The following is a 19506-nucleotide window of genomic DNA, read 5'->3' as shown; positions in this document are numbered from 1 at the left end:
CGCTTTCTTCTTGCCTGCAGGGGACTGGAAAGGGCCCTGCCCTGCAGGTAAGCCCAGGAAAGCAGCTGCTGGGCAGGCTTTCCCTGTGTCCTGCCATGCCGCTTGGGCCATGCAGGGTCGGGCTGGGCTGGCACTGGGGAGGGGAAGCAGCAGCTGGGCCACAGCTCTGGCCCAGTCAGCACCAGGGAGAGGAGGTGGAGGAGCAGTGTGCCGCTCAGGACAGAATGAGCCCACCCGGAGCGGCAGGGGCTCAGCTGCACTCTTCCCCTACCTGCACTGGTCAGTCCTGAGCAGCACACGAGTCCGCTGCTGCTTCTGCTGGCCGGTGCAGACCTGGCCGGGCTTCTCCTGTCCCCAGCAGCACGTGGGAAGCTGGCTTCAGCCTCACGCTGCTTTGGATGGGATGGGCTTCGCCAGGTCTGCACCAGCCAGCAGAAGTGGTGGCAGACCCATGTGCTGCTTGGGACTGACCGGTGCAGGCAAACGGAAAGTACAGCTGAGCCCCTGCCGCTCCGGCCAGGCTCATCCCGTCCCGAGCGGCAAATGGCTCCACCACCACTTCTGCTGGCCAGTGCAGACCCAGTCGGGCTCCTCCCATCCCCAGCAGCACGTGGGAAGCTGACTTCAGCTGCATGCCACTTTTCCTGGCCAGTGCAGACCCAGCCAGGTCCATCCCATCCAGAGCAGCATGCGGCTGAAGCCAGCTTCCCACATGCTGCTGGGGACAGGGTGAGCAGCAGAGCCTTCTGCCTTTTGGGACCAGCTGACACAGGTAGGGTGAAAGTGCAGCAGCACCTGGGAAAGCCACTGCTTGATAGGGGATGGGATGGGATGGGCTGGCCAGGCCCCACCGGGGAGGGAAAGCTGTGGCTGAGCCCCCTGTGGCTCAGGACAGGAGGGATCCTACAGCACTGGAGGGTGGTGTGCTGGTGAGGGGACCTGGGCCTGGGCTGGGTTCTGCTGTGCCACAGGGGGGAGGGGGGCAGGCTGAGATGGGTCAGGACCAGGTCATGCTGGCACTAGCTTTTGATGCCTGGGGCCTGCTGGGTCCTTGCTTGTGGGAGGGGTCTGGTGACCAGTACTGGCCAGGGGAAGGGAAGCTGGGCTACATTCTGCTGTCCTGAAACCCCACTGTTGGGGCAGGATGTTAGAGGGGTCACAACCCCTTGCTACCTGGTAAGTTGTGCATGTGCCTCGTGGCCCAAAGGGGAGAACTTGTGGGGCCCCAGGAGCAGGCCATGTACTGTGAGGGTGGGCCCTGGTGTTGGGCAGTGTTTCCCAGTCAAGGGGTACACCTTCTGATGTCAGGGATTGTGTGATGAGGGCAGGGGATTCTGGGACAGATACGGTGAGTGGGGCAGTTTGGTGTTGGGTGGGTGAGTCTTATGACACAGACCATATGACAGGGTGTATCTTTCAGTTCCAAGGCCACCTCTCCAAAAGGAGTACTTCCAGGGGCAAGGGGAAGGACTTCCGGTCCCAAGATGGCAACCAGGGAGTGGGGCAACTGAAGGGGCGGGGCTACCCATGCAGCCCTCGACAGCTCACCAAAACTCATCAAGCAGCCCTCCGCCTGAAATAATTGCCCGCCCCTGCACTAGAGGCATCCAGCGTGAGAGACCTGGTTTTGTGTCCCTTCCTTACTAGGGAGCTAGGGAATGAATTTACTACAAAGTAAAATCTCAACTATATTACTGTATATTAATCACATATAGTTTCCACATCTAGCATTTGCAATTTTCTTACAAGATTTAACACGAGTGTTTACTACTTTCTAGAATAAAAGGTTTTAGTTCTTCCCCCTCAGCTTCCCAAAAGAAAGGTTTTGGCTCTCCTAGATTCTGATTGAGAATAGCTTCTTGCGCGTTTTGTGTCCGAGCACGAGTGTGCTGTGAATTTAATAATGGGTTCCAGTTATACTCAAGTCAGATATGAGAACCATCTCTTCAGTGTTAACAAGAGGGCCATTATAATCATTGTGGTTTTTACCATCACAATCTTGTTAACCTTCTTTATTCTTTGTGGCTGAGGAGGGAAAGGCATAAAGGAGACTACTATTCAGCCCACTTCCGAGATACAGAGATCACAACCTTTGCTTTTCGTGTCTCCTTCACACAATACCTCTCTTTTGGTTTTTACACTGAACTTGGACTTCCAACCCAGACAGTGGTGGACTGCTCTAGATTGAATTCTTTAGGTTCTAAAGGTATCTTACTGAGACAGCCAAAATGTGACTTCCTTCTTAGTAGAGAACTTTAACACTTAGCTGCAGCTTAGGACATTAACAAGAGCATACCAAAGATTTCCTGCCATCACAGCAGTTATGTATATCTCATATTTCTGAAAAATTATCTGGTGGACATAGAAGAATTTGTCATCCCCTTCCTTGCCTACATCCTCTCCAAGTCCTAGGTGAGGCCAGGAATGTTCCCTTTATTTAGGGTCTGACACCTGAACATATGATCAGCTTTTTTGAATGAGGTGCTAGATAGCTGCTAAATAATACTAAGAATCAATTCACTGAAAGATGGTAGTATTGGACCTGGACCAAGAACTTTATTAATTTGCTGCAGTTGCTGCCTGGAAGTAAGAAAAATAAGTGCTGGGTATTTACACAGGAGACCCAGAAACTGAGTCAGAAATGAAGGCTAATATTTGGGAACCAGACACCACCTTCTGCTTCTCTTCTAAAAGACTGTCTTGGTTTCATGCCTGATGAAGAGGTGTTTGCTTTGGGGGAGAAATGACTTTGAAATGCAAATATTTGATATAAAGATTGCCAGTGGCTCCATGCTACTGATTTTGGTTTGGTTTCAGTGAGGCAAGCTTTCATACAGTATCTTCAACTTTCTCAGCAGAAACTTAACCATATGATGGCTGTGAGCCAGGCTTCCCCACAGCCTACCAAGAAACCTTGGCATGAATCTTGCCCATATGACAGCTGGAAGCGAGTTTCCATGTTGCCTACTCAACTATCACAACATGAACTCTGCCTGTATGCCAGCTGGAAGTTGAGTACCTGTGGTTTGCTGTCTTTGTCTACTACTTCTGAGGGGGAACAAGAAAACAAGTAATGTGTTTCAAATCCTGTACCTTGACCATGGTTGGAAATAGGTGATTGCACTTCAGCTCCAGCAGGTAGTTCAAGATGGGTGGGATGGATGGCTGAGATAGAATTAGGGACCTCCCAGTACACAACTTGTGTACTTCCCAGTTCACAGTCCTGCTTGCCTAGAATTTTTACAAATGATGATAAGCATGCCCCTAAGTGGAGCAAAGCATATTTTCTTTCCCACAAAAAGCCATCTCAACATCTAGGTCATGTCATGGAAGGAATTCAGGTTTGCATGAATCTTTTTCCCATCTTTTTGGGACAGCAGGCTAGAGAGCAGCAGCAAGGTCTTGGGGCTCCACAGGGATAGATGGAAGATAACTAGGAACTAAAACTGCTCTGGACAAACTGGGGCCAGAAAGATAAACATGAAGAATCTTGTCTGGCTTTGCACAATACTCTGGGTATCAGAGTGAGCAAGCAAATATACAGAACAGTAGTTTCCCTGCTCACAGCATAAAGGTATCATCAGACAGGGATCTCCTTGCTGCTGCGAGGTCCATGCTACCCTGCTGCTGCTGCTCATCCACTGCATGAGCAGCAGCAGCAGGGGTGGTGGTGCGGGGTTGTGCCCCTCACTGCTGCTGAGCAAGCAGGGGACACCTTGCCAGGACAGCATGGAGTTCACAGTGGCAAGGGGCTTCCCTGTGAAGCCCAACTGTTCCCTGAAGTACAAGGTTGCATCCACTGGGCTGGGGAAGCCCTGGAGGAGGGAAGCAGGGCGGGAGCCTGAGCCCAAGCCTGCAGTGGGCAGCCCACCCCACCCCCACCCTGCACACAGATCTGGGGGGCAGAGAGCCGCTCCCCCACCTGAGCCCACAGCAAGCAGGCAGCAGACAGAAGCAGGGGGAGCTAGGCTCTGCTCCGCTGCAGTAGCCACTGCCTGCTGCCAGAGGCAGGGGGCCGTGGACACAGGTCACACAGATCTGAGGGGCATGGGTCACCCCAGGCAGTGCATGCAGTGACGGGTAGCTGCTCCCAGCCAGGGCCCTGCGGCCACTCATTGCAGCCCTAGGCCCCAAGCCCCACGCACCCCGCAGCTGGGCAGCAGCCCCAGCCCTGCCCAACTCCTGCCCTCCCTTCCTATGGGGGCCTCTATCCTCCCCACCCACTTACCAGAGGAAGCTGCTGTCCAGGCTGCTCGTGGACTAAAGGTTGAGCACCCCTGGTTCAGACAGATTCAGAAAGAGATTGGACACATTCTTGGAGGAAAGGGGCATCAGCAGCTACTGAGCATATGAGTTAGGGATACAGCCTCTGAATCAGAACCTCCTAGACCAGAGGTGGGCAAAATGTGGCCCGCCAGGCCATTCTATCCGGCCTGTGGAGCCCCTAAAAATTTAGAAAATTAATATTTATCTGCCCCTGGCTGCCTGTCATGCAGCCCTCGATGGCTTGCCAAAACTCAGTAAGCAGCCCTCCTCCCAAAATAAGTGCCCACCTCTGTCCTAGACCTTAAATGCTGGACGCTGCAAGTGAGAAAGGAAGTGGGGAAAACCCTCCGATTATACCTGGTTCACTCTCCCTTTCAGCATCCACTCTCTGCCACTGTGTGACACAGGATAGTAGGCAAGATGGACTTATGGTCTGACCCAGTAAATGGCAGTTCTAATGTTCTTAAGGGAAGGACCTAAAAATGACAAAATTTCCTGGAATATTAAGTTCTCCCAGACACTGTAGGTAACTTAGACTGGTAACTGGCAGACACAGGGCCATCAGGTAAGACAAGGATGTCCAGCAGGTATTCCTCTGCAGCTGCTTCTCCCACTGCTGCATAGCCTGGGGGAGGGGGGGGAGGTCGTCCACTACTGGTACAGCCTGCACAAAAGGGAACTTGTACAGCCCGCACAGTGGGATGGGGGAATCCCAGGAGGGCTCTCCCTGCAGCATACGATCTGTAGGCTGCATTGAAGCTGGAGAGCCCCAAAGTAAGGGATAATATCCGAACCCTGTAGATGTGGAAAAAACCATGTTGCAAACACAAAGAGATCAGACAGTCATCTCTCAAGAAAAGAAACCAGACCTACCAAAAGCTTTCCCAGGTTAGAAAAGCCCAGTAGCAAAAAACATACCACACAAAGAGTTTCTTTGTTCATATGAACGACAAAGGGCAATGAAAGAAACAACAACAATAGTAATTAAAACTAAAGAAGGACTCAATTGGACTATCCCTAGTATTTGTGACTAGAGTCTGGTATTGCCAGAAGATTTCTGGCAAAGTAAAAATCCCATGACTTGCAGTCAGTTCCTGCAAGTTGACAATATTATAACTCACACAATATGAAGCAAACTAAATCAGTCTGGGATAGCTTTTGCTTTGCATTGTCTGATCTCTATGGAGTGTGGAAGCTGGCAAAGATTTCTTTAAATGGCTTTTATACCACTGCCACATTTCCACCCTTCTGCCTTCCCACTTACATCTCTTGTGGATTCTCCTTCAATAAATATTCTAGTGACAACTGATATTTAACTCTATTAAAAGTTAAATCTGCTTTTAATATCACTAATATGACACTTTCAAACTATGATTCTTATATATTAATAATTGACAGATATTGTCATCAAACACTAATCTGACATGCACAATTCAAAGTGTGATCAATATAACATTGTTGTCAGAACATTTCCTTTTGCCTCTCACTGTCTCCCCACTGTGCAAATGCCTGTCAATACAGTTTCCTTCTTTCCTGCATTATGAAGGTGCATACAATCTAACGGACAGGTAGGCACTGAACTCTTTATAGAATGATGAGGCATTTTAGTAAAAAATATAACAGACTGCAATCACTGCATATAAACATAGTTATAGATTTCTTATTTAGGAACTAAACATCTCCAGGTTCAAAGTTTCTCAGAACCTCAAAAAGTACTTCCTTTATATACTAACTGCATGCCTGCCAAATTTCAACATTAACTCCTTCTCTCCATAATCCTATAGCTTTCTGAAAAACTGGAAAACTATTTCTTGGATATGGCTTACTCTTTTTATTCCAAATTTGCCAAAAACTGCAACCTAATACAATCCCTACCAGGCCAAATTTGACCTGAAATGATCCGCAAAGTGAGAGCTTTCTAAAGCAGACCTTAATAAAGGAAAATGTTAGAAAATCAGAACAACAGGCAGTACTACACACTTTATCTATAATATGCACACTAATGGATACCTTTTTACTAAGTCTGTGGTTTTCTTTTTCCATTTTCAGAATCTTCGAGTTACTGCCTTCTACAGAACCCACTGTATTTTGCAGCTCTTCCACTGTCTTCAGCAAACTCTGGTTTTCCATTTCCAGCTTCAGTAATCTACTTGATGTCAATTCATTCACTTCATGTCCAAGTGACTTTTGTGGCACTGAAAGATTAAAAAAAAAAAAAAAAAAAAAAAAAAAAAAAAAAAAAAAAAAAAAAAAAAAAAAAAAAAAAAAAAAAAAAAAAAAAAAAAAAAAAAAAAAAAAAAAAAAAAAAAAAAAAAAAAAAAAAAAAAAAAAAAAAAAAAAAAAAAAAAAAAAAAAAAAAAAAAAAAAAAAAAAAAAAAAAAAAAAAAAAAAAAAAAAAAAAAAAAAAAAAAAAAAAAAAAAAAAAAAAAAAAAAAAAAAAAAAAAAAAAAAAAAAAAAAAAAAAAAAAAAAAAAAAAAAAAAAAAAAAAAAAAAAAAAAAAAAAAAAAAAAAAAAAAAAAAAAAAAAAAAAAAAAAAAAAAAAAAAAAAAAAAAAAAAAAAAAAAAAAAAAAAAAAAAAAAAAAAAAAAAAAAAAAAAAAAAAAAAAAAAAAAAAAAAAAAAAAAAAAAAAAAAAAAAAAAAAAAAAAAAAAAAAAAAAAAAAAAAAAAAAAAAAAAAAAAAAAAAAAAAAAAAAAAAAAAAAAAAAAAAAAAAAAAAAAAAAAAAAAAAAAAAAAAAAAAAAAAAAAAAAAAAAAAAAAAAAAAAAAAAAAAGAAGAATGTTACTTACCAGTAACTGGAGTTAAATAATTTGAGGGCAGCCTCACATTTAACATTTGTAGGATTTAAAGCTTGCATCATAATCCTCTAAAATTCTGCTGAGCAATGCTCATTAGAGCCAAGCACCCATTTTCCCAAGCTGGCAAAGGTTATCAAAGGTTTAAAAGTGGAAATAGTATGACCATTCTTCAGTTCCTATCATCAGTTCAAGAATTCTTAATGTAAGACTCCAAAGAAGTGAGTTAGATGGACAGGGAATGTAAATATACAGAAACTCACCTCTCACACTTCAGGTACTGGTGAATAACCTTCTTTTCTTCTTTGACTGGGTTCTGAATATTTATATTTGTTGGAGTTGAGTGAGAAGCATAAGAAGTTGGTTCAAGGACTGAATAACTGCCAAAATGAGCATCAGCTCTTGATGCCAGGTCAAGAACATACTAGAAGTTAATGCGATTTCACTTTTTTCCAGCACAGCCCAACCTCAAAAGTTATTTCCTTAAAACAGATCTAGAACTTCAAGAAGTAGTTCTACAAGATTTGTTTCATGAAGCTATTGTAAAAGCATCTTATATTTGTCAATTTCTTTCTAGCTTTATATACTTTTACTCTTATATCTTCACATACTTGAATATATGGAAATTCTTAACAATAATTTTAAAGGAGCTTGGGGAGGAGAAAAGGTGCTACCAGTCTGAAACAGAAGGAAAATCAGAAGCAACTTCAGACCAAAAATTGAGGTGTATGGGGATAAAGGACAGACAGCACTAGATTTTCCCTACTGAACATAGAAGAGAAGCCATTAAATCAGCCAGAATTACAGGTGCCTAAAAATGCAACTTACTTACATACCTAACTCCCACTGCTTCCAATGAAAAATAATAAACCCTTTTGAAAATCTCAGTAGGCAGCCAGTATGAACACCTGAAAGGGCCCTGGACACTGGGATCCAATGCTGGGCCTAGAGATATACCAGAGAGGCAAACCTAGAGCCCAAGCCCTCTGGTTCTTTCTAGTTCAGGAAGCAAAGGACGTAGAAACAATATGCTTCTCTGGAATATAAAGACATTTTACAAATGGTCCGGGGGTTGGAGGAAGGAGGGTGGCACTTCAATTAGAATGACTTGCTGCGTTTCTGCCCTTAAAAATGGCAGTGGGGGCACTTGAACTAAAGCTCATCAAATGAGCTTTAGTTCAAGCACCCCCAGCGCCATTTTTAAGTATGGGGACGTTGATATACAAGGCACGGGAGGCTGCTGGAGCACAGCAATTGCCACACTCCAGACTTGATTAATCGAGTCTGCTCCAACAACACGCTGGAATTCCAAGGCATTGAAGCAGCCTCAGCACTTGGTATAGGTGCCCTAAGATTCAGGCTCTGGGTCCTGACCATATGCTTCATGTTTTACACAGAACCAGGGCCAGTGCATTGGGTTGATCTGGTGACCCACAGACCTGATCTAGACCACAGGCCATCTGTTTGACACTCCTATATTAAAGAAAATGAAGACTCTTACTTTGCCCATTCAAGTGTGATGTTGGAAAAGCAACATTATGCACCCTAAACTAGCTTAAACTTACTTTCGACAGTTATAGATGTAAAATAAAATCAAGTCTGAAGTAAGAGATAACTGCTTCAGTGCACTCCCTTCTAAGCTGCTTGGAGGAGGAAATGCTCCCAATTTATTAAAGTGGGTTTGTCTGATCAAAAGGGGCATTTATGCACACACTTTTTTTTCCCATGATGCGCTGGAGATCCACCACTTCAGAGCAGACGCGATTAATCGAGTTTGCTTCGCACATGAGCTGAGGCAAACTGCACGGTGCTGTGTGCACACAAAAAATGTGAGCGGTGCGCTTTTGAACTAAAGCACCTCCAAGGTGTTTTAATTCAAAAGCGCACCAGCACCATTTTCTCAGTGCTGACATGCATTTCACTGCTTGTACAACAGCAAGTGTTGCAGCACAGAGTGCTTTCCAAAGTGCACAGAGCTGTGGTGCTTGAATGTGTAAAAATGCCCAAAGCTTCTGCTTTCCCATATGAAATCTGAGACTACCCCAAAACATCTTCATTAAGCCTCCCAGAAGTCAGTTTATTAACATAAAAAGTTTAAGGCTTTTGTGGACACTCTCACATGGTCCCTGGGATAATTTAGTAGGTTGAAAGTAGGATTTTTGGTTTCAATAGGATGCTGGATGACAAGACCTGACACTTGGACTGGACTGTTAACAGTCTCCTGGCTTTGTCCTGACTTCTAAAAAGGCTTCTTGAATCAATGGAAGAGGAGGGGATAAAGGAAGCTCTTATTTTATTCACTTCAAAAGAAAAGGAGTCTGTCAGTTATGGTCTGCCTTGTTTGTCCCTGGAACAAAAAGAGAGGGACAGGAGCCATTCTCCTTGTCCAGAAAGGGATGGTATTATCCCTATCCCATAGAAACATGGTTCCACTGGGGGAAAAAACCAAAAAACCCCAAACCAGTTCTGGAGTTTGTCATGGCTCCAATGTATCTCACATTTAAAGAGAATAAAAGAGAACTAGTTCTTTTTTCATACAAAGCTCCAAGGCTTGGGACAATGTACCTATCTACATATAAATCAAAGTCTACAAATAGACAGGAATGGCTCAGATCCTGAGAGAGACGCTGTTTCCCCCCACAAATGGCAATTAAACATGCCGCTGGAAGGCAGTATCACAGACAAAAGGAGACATGTCTGAAGCTTACTTTTGGCTAACCAGATAGATAGCATCTGAAATCCAGAGGAAAGTGGACACTTTTTCTCTGTGGTCCCTCTGAGAAATGCTATGAAAGGTCAGTAGCATATTCCCTGTGAAGAAATGATGTAATACTGAAACCACATGAAAGTTCGTAATTCTTATAGTTTGTGGCCAAGGAATGACTTTACAAACCTGCAAGCCTAAGTAATTTGTCCCTTGATCCTTATTTGTGACTCTCTGATTTTCAGGTTATGTGAATCAACCAATCTTTTTTTTTAAAGCGCCAGACCTAACCATCCCATTGGATATGAGGAAAGATTTATAAATGCAAAAAGCAAAAGCCTATAATCTTTTCAAACCTTGAAGTAGAGTGTCCTGGGATTACAATATTACTGGTGTGGCATAGGGAAGACAAATAAAGCCAGTACCAATGCCTTGGATGCTGAGGCAGTATGGTTCTAAGAGTCATGACCATTTCTTTTAATAGCTCTGTTCTGCTGAAGTTGGGAAGGTCCTTTCAATATATTTTCTTCACTGCTTGTACATGAAGGATGCAAGTTTTTCCAAAAGAACAGAAAAACCCTGCAAAGACAAGAATCCTGTTTGGGACTTCAAAGCGGTACGCAACAACTGTTAGAACTGGGTAACTGGCAGAATACCAGGGATTGCGGCGTCAGCAGTGGGATTTGCCTAAAATTCTTTTTGGCTTGTCTTCAGAATTGAAGCTACAGACACTGGAGCTTTTGCATTAGGCATCTCAGGACCTGGAATACAGAAACCAGCTTTTTGAGCATCAGCTGGTTTCAAAATAAGACACCAGAATCACATAAAGGATACTTACACAATTTCAGAGTCGAGAAGTGCTGAAGCGTTTACAAAAACCCAGTAGGTACTGAAGCCACTTCTAGACTTGAGAAAAGATTTTCAAACAATGAAATGCTAAGGCTCTCTCAACAGTCACAGATCCAGTTTACATACATACATTTGGGGTCGATATGCCACCTATTCTGGGTACAGTATCAGCTGAAAAAATAGTTCTCTTGAGCCTAGGTTCCTACAATCCTGGCAAAAGATTTGGTTGACCTGGAAAGATCTTGGGCAGTGTTTTTCAACCCGTGGTTTGCAGACCCCTGGAGGTCCCACAGACTGTCTAAAGGGGTGCAAAAGATGACCATGATCAATCAAAAGTATGTGAATACCCACACTTACAATTCAAAGGGGTCCACATTTCCATTTCAAATTTCCAAGGGGTCTGCACCTCTATTCAAAATTCTTAGGGGGTCCACAAATGAAAAAGGTTGAAAACCACTGATCTAGGGATTATGGTATTACATATACAAAGCAGAGTCAATAATGCCAAGTCCTAAGCACAAGCCTCAGTCAAGTGAGAAAGACCAAAGGATCTCTGCACTGCTTTTGCTAGATATACATGTTGCCAAGATTATTCATTTGGATCTGAAGAATCTTGCCCAGCAAGAGGGGAATGTAAGAAGAATTTCCATTCCTGCAGGTGAATCTCTCAAGTTGATGCTGGTCTTTCACACCATTGGCTTTATCCAACTAAGTCTGAAGTGTTTCCACTTCCACATCAACAAGGTTAAAGAAGTCCTCTAGCCCTGCATATATAAGATGCCCATGATGCGGGCATCTTTCTTCTTTCTTAGGGAGGTGATTAACTTCAATCTAACTTCAACAAACAGACAAACAAAAATAGCCCTAAAAGAGCAGAAACAAAAACTGACAAGAGAAGCATCTAGGACACTTCATGTAACCTAATCTCATCTCTGAACATTAAAAGGGACTGAAGGGATTGTTAGAGTCACTTCCCCTGTCATTGCCACAGAACCCGACACACTATGAGAAAAAGGGCAGCTTTTGGCCCCAACAAATACTGCTCCCTAGAAGACTGTAAGCCTCAAAGCAAAGGAATGTCAAGCTTGGAAGTGGAAATATGCAGAGGCCACTCAAAGAACTATTAGCCATTAACATACAGGTATTTTAGCCAATGAACTAAGGGAAATAGGAATTTTGATAATCATTAATGTACCACAATAAATCATATTTAAGAGTTTCATACAGCAAGTCTTTTAGTTATATGTTTATTGCTTACTAAATTAAAAATAGAGTCAAGACACATCAACTAAAAAGGATTTCCGGCGATGTTTTTGTTGGTAAGCATAATTATGTAAACATACATACCTTTTCAATGTTCATTTCACTGTACTATTTTGATACATTGGGTCAGAAGGGACCTGAGCAGATCATCAAGTCCGACCTCCAAATATACATATATTTTAGTTTTGCCATTTTCAATATTTTTGTTTAAACTGTCAGCAAGAATTGCTTTGTCTACCTTCAGTGAGCTCAGTAGTTCTATTCATCTGTTCAAGTTCCCAGCCAAGATGCAATGATTCATCCATGCTTTGTTTCTGAGCCATTTCTAGAGTCATATTTTCTTCCATGAGTTCCTCAATCTTCTTTCTGTCCATATCACGCTCCTTAAGAATTATTCACATGAACATTTAAAAACATGTCTCAAAATGCACAAATACATTAAATTTAATAGCCTATAGTTTATAAAATACCATATTTTGTCACATACCACATGTGCACGCATGCGTGTGTGCGCGCGCGTGCGTGCGTGCGTTAAATGGAAAGCTGATTTTCTGCTGGGTTGGAATCACCCTGATTAGACTCCTGTTCTACAGTGAAGCAGCTGTGGTACTACTGTTCAGGCAGCTGAGGGAGTCAATTGATTTAATAGCTCATTGTTCTTCACTCTATAGGTATTAACAATCTGTCACTCCTTCTTAATGGTCCTGGTATTCCATTAATCAGAATAGCCTTTCTTAGGGCCATTTTGCTGTCTGCTAGTTGTTCTGGTTTATTTCAGAGTCTCTTTAGCTCTTTTCAAAATCACAGATCCATCCATGAAGAACAGTCTTTAGCAGCAGCTAGGAATTCATCTTTAGTTAAGCAGGAAAGGAGGCTGAGTCAGCTGCTACCTACAGACATTCTCTAATATGTTCTAATTAGAATGTGTTGGAACACCCTCAATTAATCAAGTTTGCTCTGCATTCTAATTAGAACACCTTAGCATCGCCTCAACATCATGTGTATAAAGCACCCTAAATTTCAAAATGGCTGCAGAAGCCCTTTAACTAAACCTTGTTGAATGAGCTTTAGTTAAAGTACACTTTGTTGTGGACATTTTGTAATGCCGGGGGGTGGGGGGGGGTTGGATATGGATGGGGGGGGGCGAGTCAGTACACACAGTGAGGATGTTGAATACACATAATGCTGTGACATTTTAATTAGAGTGGCTGTCCAGGAGCCACTCTAATTAAAAAGTGCCCCCCCACCCCTGAGCACAGGTATAAGCAGTCCTGAAGATTAGCCTGGGCCCCCACACTACTGCAACTAAAACATTGGAAAAAACTTTTTTCTTCATTCTGCCTTTCAAAAACAAGGTGTGTATTTTATTTGTTGTATGTGAGAAAATATATACAGCATGGAATAGTGTGGATTCTCTAAGTCTACTTTAAATTAAAGAGCCAAGAGACAACTGGTAAAAACCTTCCCTTACACAGAGCTACTCTACGGCAACATACCCTGCCCCACTTCAGAGTACAGAGAAAGCACACATTTCAGAGGCAGAGCATATACACATCAAGCAGCATGAGCAGAACTTGATTTTCACTCTTGTAAGGTAGGGCTGTGCCTATGCAGACATCTTTTATTGAGCTTGGGTAACCATGAATTAGAGTTTCATCTGGTCCTCTCCTTCATTCCATCTAAGCTCTGTCCAGTAATGAATCTCAGTACTATCACAATTAAAACTGAACTGTCTAAACATGCAAGATTAGAGCATACTAGAGGTAATATATAAAGAAATATTTTCACCAATAGTCATATTGGGGAAAAAGAAAAGAAAAAACAGAAGTTATACAAAACATAATTAGCAGTTCTAGAAACAATATTTCATTGTTTTGGATAAGAGGTGTTAAAAAAACCCAAAATATTTTCTGAGGAAAAATACTTTTGTGAAAAATAGTGTTCAAATTACAAATTTTGACCAGTTTTATTTTAGATGGGTATTTAAAAAAAGAGACCAATTTATTTGTCATTCTTCTAGTGACTCTCTTTTCCTATTCCATAAATGCTACAGCTCATAAACAATGTATTATTAAAAGGCCTTCCCCTTTGGAGCGTATGATTCCTTATGGAAAACAAAAGCCGTTACCGCAATAACATCAGTTTTGCTTTCCCTGAAAATTGTAAGCAAGTCAGGTCATAAGTACTTTTCAACTGTGACTGGATTATTAAAAACCTAATAAAAATTTGGAGCACATCAGTTGTGTTTTTCTTACAATTACAGGCATGTGTATCATTTTCTATTTACATACCATCTCCATGTCATGTAGTTTAGCTTTTAATTGTAGGTTCTCTTTTTCTAATTCATGTAATTTATCTGAACGGGCTCGGGTCCCCTCTAGTTGATCTTCCAACATTGCCTTTGTTTCCAGCAACACTTGATTGTCTTCTTTTAACTCCTTTAAAAATTAAACAATTTGATTACAGTTGATGTTCCACAAAACTAGTTTAAAAAACACATCAATGTAAATACACAAAATAATTTTATTTCTAAAAGGCTAGTTTGGCTTATAGAATTGTTATGAAGAACATACAACTATATGCTACATAATCAAATATATGATTGCTAAAAAGAACATACAAAATTTGAAAACTATGATTTTTTTGTGATGCAAGCAGGCTGCTGTATATATATGACATTTCAAGTAATTTTACTGTGAACATTTATTATCTATCATTAGTTAAAGGAAGAGAAATTCTCTCTACAATATTATGGATCACATACTAGTTAATTCTTATTTTAACTCTGATCATTCTAGGGTTTTGAAATTTGACCTGAGAAGACACAAACCTGATCAGTGTCCTGGCTTTATCAAACAGCTTGTTTTGGGTTTTTTTTATAAATAACGTTAGCTTCATACCTGGAACAGGACACTCTTCTAGTTAATGAGCTAGGAGGTCTATCAATTACTCTTACAGCTTAGATTGTTCTGTAATGCTCCCCTGTTACCCAAGAAGCATAAATGACAACAGAGTAGCCTGGAAGGCAGGCCTGGTAGAGTACTGTATCAGCAGATCTCCACTCTCCACAGAGGGAGAAAGGAATATGCAGAAGTCCCAGTAGCAGTACATTCAAAGTAAAGAAGAAATAGGTGGTCCTTGACTCCAGGCCTCTGCTTTGTTCAAAAGGATCTCACAAGTTCTGCTGCTTTGAGATAAACTGTTAATGATGACACCAAGTCTGGATTTTGACGAAAATTAAGTCACTCTGCCCTAAGCAACCAGTGTTAACTGAGCAACACATGCAAAATGGTATCAGCATTTCAAAGTACTTGTGCAAAGCTATACCAACTACCTCACTGCCCAATAAAAACACTTCTCTCCCTTGCTTTTATACCCTCGTTTAAAAAAAATAACATCAAGTAGATCCTGTGGGTATCTGAGTTGTAGGAACTGGAAAGCAAAGCATCGTACAGTAATTTCCAATTGATCAAAATTATAATACACAAAAACTTGTTTTATACTCATGCCTCTGCTTGGTATCAAGAATGCAAGAAGCAGGCTTAAAAGGGTGTCATACGCCAGAGTTCCCAAAGCCATTATTTGATGCACATATAGTGTCATGGTTGTCCCAGGACCTTTATAAATAAGTGAATCCAGCCGCAGTTGTGGGAAAGAGCGCTGCCAGACGGGCAGGCAAAGACTATATTGAAAACACAAAGTAAAACTCTACATGCCAATTCAACCAAAAGTAACTTAAGATTCACACATTTAGATTCACCACATTCACATATCTCAAACATGGCATTAGTATTTATAACTTTTAATGGCATCTAATAAAAATAATGAAGAATGTATTACAGCAACTGGAGGTTTTACCCATGGAACATATGCACATCTTTTTCACTCTGCAGCCTCCAGGCAGCAGCACCATATGAAAATGAAATCACTGAATGACCAGAAATATTTATTCCTGTACCTCACTGCACAAATGTTAAAGATTAATTTTTTATAAATATTTTATGTGGCATAATGACTAACTTATCTCTATTTAGGCATACATGGATATCCAAAATTAGCTTGCAACCGATATATAAATTTATAAAAACATGTAAACAAAAAGGGGTTTTATGGCATTCTGTGGAAATAAAAATTCCACCTACTTAGTTATCTGTTCAATTTTTGTTATTTTTAAATCCCTCCTTCATCAAGTTTTTCCCTGTATGTTACCAATCCCTGTTTCTCCAGCAGCACATATAAGTAGTTCATGAAATAATTGATATACTATGGGTGAAATTCACCCCTTCCAGATGGTACACATATGAGGACCCTGTTCTGCCCTCATGGAAAGAGGAAATGGAAAATGGAAAATGTCTGGTGTATTTGAAATTTACTTTCTTGTCCAGTTTCTTCAAACTGCTGCTTTATCTAGATACGGTGTTTTGCTAAAATAAGTTCACCTGCTATTTCTAAAACTAACTGTGTTATCAGTGTGCTAATTCTGTCTCTAATGCAGCTCAGAAATAGATCCACAACTCCATGATTACCTGAAAAGCTAATTAGCTTGCGATTCTATTTTTATTGTATGATTTAAACTCTTAATTCTCATTTTTAATTGGAAAAAGATTATTTGCTTGTCATTTAATCTGAATATTTTTAGGAAAAACAGCTCGTTAATATTTCGCCACCTAACATTAAACATTATATGGCTGTTTCATTATTGTAAGTGCATCTGCAACACTTACATTTACACTTCTCAAGAGCAGTTACTCCGAAGTTTTAGAAATGTACATTTTTTCTTTTACATTTGAACCCAGCTAAATCTCACTTTATTCACACTTCACACTTAGAAGTGAGCAAAGTATTCCAACTTCTCACAAAAAAATTAATAGCAGAATATGGTATTGAGATCTCAAATTACTAAGATTTCTTCACATTTACAAAACAAATTATGGAGACTTGCAAGCATACTAACGAAGCATTAACATTAAGGCTAAGTCACTGAAACAAAAATCTACAATTTAAAATTAATTAAATAAATGTGTTTGCCCCAAACATTTCAACTTTTGTGCTGACAATATATCCAACCTTCCCACTTCCTTGACCCTATTTCTTTATTTTACCTTTAATCGCAAATCAGATTTCTTCATTATGAACTGGTAAACCCAAGACCAAGTGTACTGACCTACAACCACACTCATCAATGATGCAAGTGAACACCTTCCAGAACTACAAATTAAAACTGTGACTAACATAATTACTCTCTATTCTGTCTCAAGGGAAAGACTGCCTCTACATGCTATTTTTAAATCATCGTCATCATCACCACCACCACCACCACAGTAAAAATAATTCTGAAACTGAAGAATGCTGTTACTGAAGACATTTGAGTACACAAGGTTTGGTAAGCCACCTTGTGCTCTGAGCCTAGAACATTTACCAACTTAAAAATGAGATCACAGATTTTAAACGCATGGCTTCCATAAGCTATAAGAACAATGGGGTAATATGGCTGGTGCTACTAATGGTCTTAGCTGCTGTGCTTTTTTCCACTGCTGCTTTCTTCAGGCTAACACTTTTATTCTCAGGTAAAAGTAGTGTTATTATCAAAATGAGACAATGACAAAGGTATGTACTACCAGAGCCAATTCATCACCTATAAAAAGATAAAATAAAGGGATGAAGTCTCCTAACCATCTGAAAGCAGAAAACATGTTACATAGGACAATGCTATGCAAGGTATCAGCACCAGCAAGAAGCTTAAAACAGCTCCTGAATAGGGCAGCTTTGATAATCAGGGGGTACATAGGATAAGGGTAACAACAAAATCTAAAGGTTAACGTCCACATGAGCATATATAGTTTACAAGGGTTTAAATTCTAATGACCTCTTCCTTACCTGTGCACAGACATCAGCTAAACAGTGGGTTATCCAGATACCCCTAATTTTATTCTACAATATGTCAAACTACATATCCTCTCTCACAGGGGATATAAAAAAAGCACTGAACAAGACTGGGAAGAGTACCGAGGCCTTTATAACTCCACAATCAAGGGGTGCGTGAAAACAGAATTTAAATTTTCAGGCATCACTTTTAGTAAGTTTTTTTTTTCTTATCTTATTGATTTCCTTGATTTTCTTTTAAAAGAAAGAGTAAGAATCCCAGACTAATTTTCTCTTTGCAATATATTATTTTACATTCCTCTGTTACACTGCATCTCACTTAATCTTTCTTTATATTAAATATTTATATATTTCCAATGTTTATGCATATAGAAGGGTTCATATCCTTCTAATAATTGTTAGTATGTCTATAAAACTGTTTCAATTTTTGTAATATCATTTTTCAAGGTGGGTAGCCAGATTGAATGTGGTATTTAAAGTGAAAACATCCAATCAAATTATAATGTTATAACATTTTATTTATAACTTAGGTTTATATACTCTAACACTATTCATTTTTTGCCTGGATGTCAGGACTTTATTGAATGTCACAGTGACACTTAAGTTTAAGCAATATAGGTCCAATAATCCCTTTTAATAAACATTTGTTGGATTTCATCTGTCAATTTCCTGCCTGTTTTCAAGTTTTGTTAATCCTTCTGAAGTTTCCTACAGACCTCTTAATTTTTACTACCTTAATAATCATTTCATCTGCAAATTTCACCACATCACTTCATTCACTCAGCCATTTACAGATAATATTGCTGGCCCAGAAAAGAACTCAGACTTCCAAATTTTATTCTTAAAGTTTTTTCCTCCCAATGTCTAGATTCTGTTCCCAGGTAAGAACTTCAACTGCCTCTTCTCTTTTATCTCTTTGGTTTTTCTGAAATATCTTAGGAACAAATGCCATCCTACTTCTATTTTATCATCCCACTTTCCTTATTCAGTTAGATTTCATAGATTTCATAGACATCAGGGCTGGAAGGGACCTCGGAAGATCATCGAGTCCAGCCCCCCGCCCAAAGGGCAGGAAGTCAGCTGGGGTCATAGGATCCCAGCAAGATAAGCATCCAGTTTCATCTTGAAGGTGTTCAATGAAGGCGCTTGAACCACCTCCGGTGGCAGGCTGTTCCAGACCTTGGGGGCTCGGACAGTAAAGAAGTTCTTCCTTATGTCCAGCCTGAAACGATCTTGAAGTAGTTTGTGACCATTCGACCTCGTCATCCCTTGGGGCGCTCTGGTGAACAAACATTCCCCCAGATGCTGGTGGTCACCCTTGATAAACTTGTAGGTGGCCATCAGATCACCCCTGAGCCTGCGCTTTTTCAGGCTAAAGAGCCCCAGGGCTCTCAGCCTGTCATCGTAGGGTCTGCTTCCCTGACCTCTGATCATACGCGTGGCTCTTCTCTGGACTCTCTCAAGCTTCTCCACATCCTTTTTGAATTGTGGAGCCCAAAACTGGACACAGTACTCCAGCTGCGGCCTCACTAAGGCCGAGTACAGGAGGAGAATGACGTCCCGGGATTTGTTTGAGAAGCATCTATGGATGCAAGCCAGCGTTTTGGTCACTTTACTAGATGCCGCATCGCATTGCAGGCTCATGTTCATCTTGTGGTCAATGATGACCCCCAAGTCTCTTTCTTCCATAGTGCTAGCCAACATAGCACTGCTGAGCCTATAAGGATGCTGCGGGGGTTTTTTCCC

General features: G+C 40.8%; 1 protein-coding gene across 6 annotated transcripts in view; it reads right to left on the bottom strand.

Moving 5' to 3' along the window:
* CCDC88A (coiled-coil domain containing 88A) overlaps positions 1–19506 on the bottom strand; it is a 209248-nt gene that overhangs the window by 72262 nt on the left and 117480 nt on the right. For all 6 annotated transcript variants that reach the window (XM_006021570.3, XM_006021573.3, XM_006021571.3 and 3 more), the window contains exons 11-13: positions 14169–14315; positions 12116–12260; positions 6277–6461 (exon numbers count right to left, since the gene is read on the bottom strand). In XM_006021570.3, the coding sequence (XP_006021632.1) occupies positions 6277–6461; positions 12116–12260; positions 14169–14315 (477 nt within the window). The remainder of the gene's footprint in view (positions 1–6276; positions 6462–12115; positions 12261–14168; positions 14316–19506) is intronic.

The sequence above is a fragment of the Alligator sinensis genome, unplaced genomic scaffold (assembly GCF_000455745.1).
Source record: "Alligator sinensis unplaced genomic scaffold, ASM45574v1 scaffold432_1, whole genome shotgun sequence".
In the NCBI taxonomy this organism is placed as follows: Eukaryota; Metazoa; Chordata; order Crocodylia; family Alligatoridae; genus Alligator; species Alligator sinensis.
The sequence above is the reverse complement of the archived record's forward strand: the minus strand, read 5'-3'. Positions and strand labels throughout refer to the sequence as shown.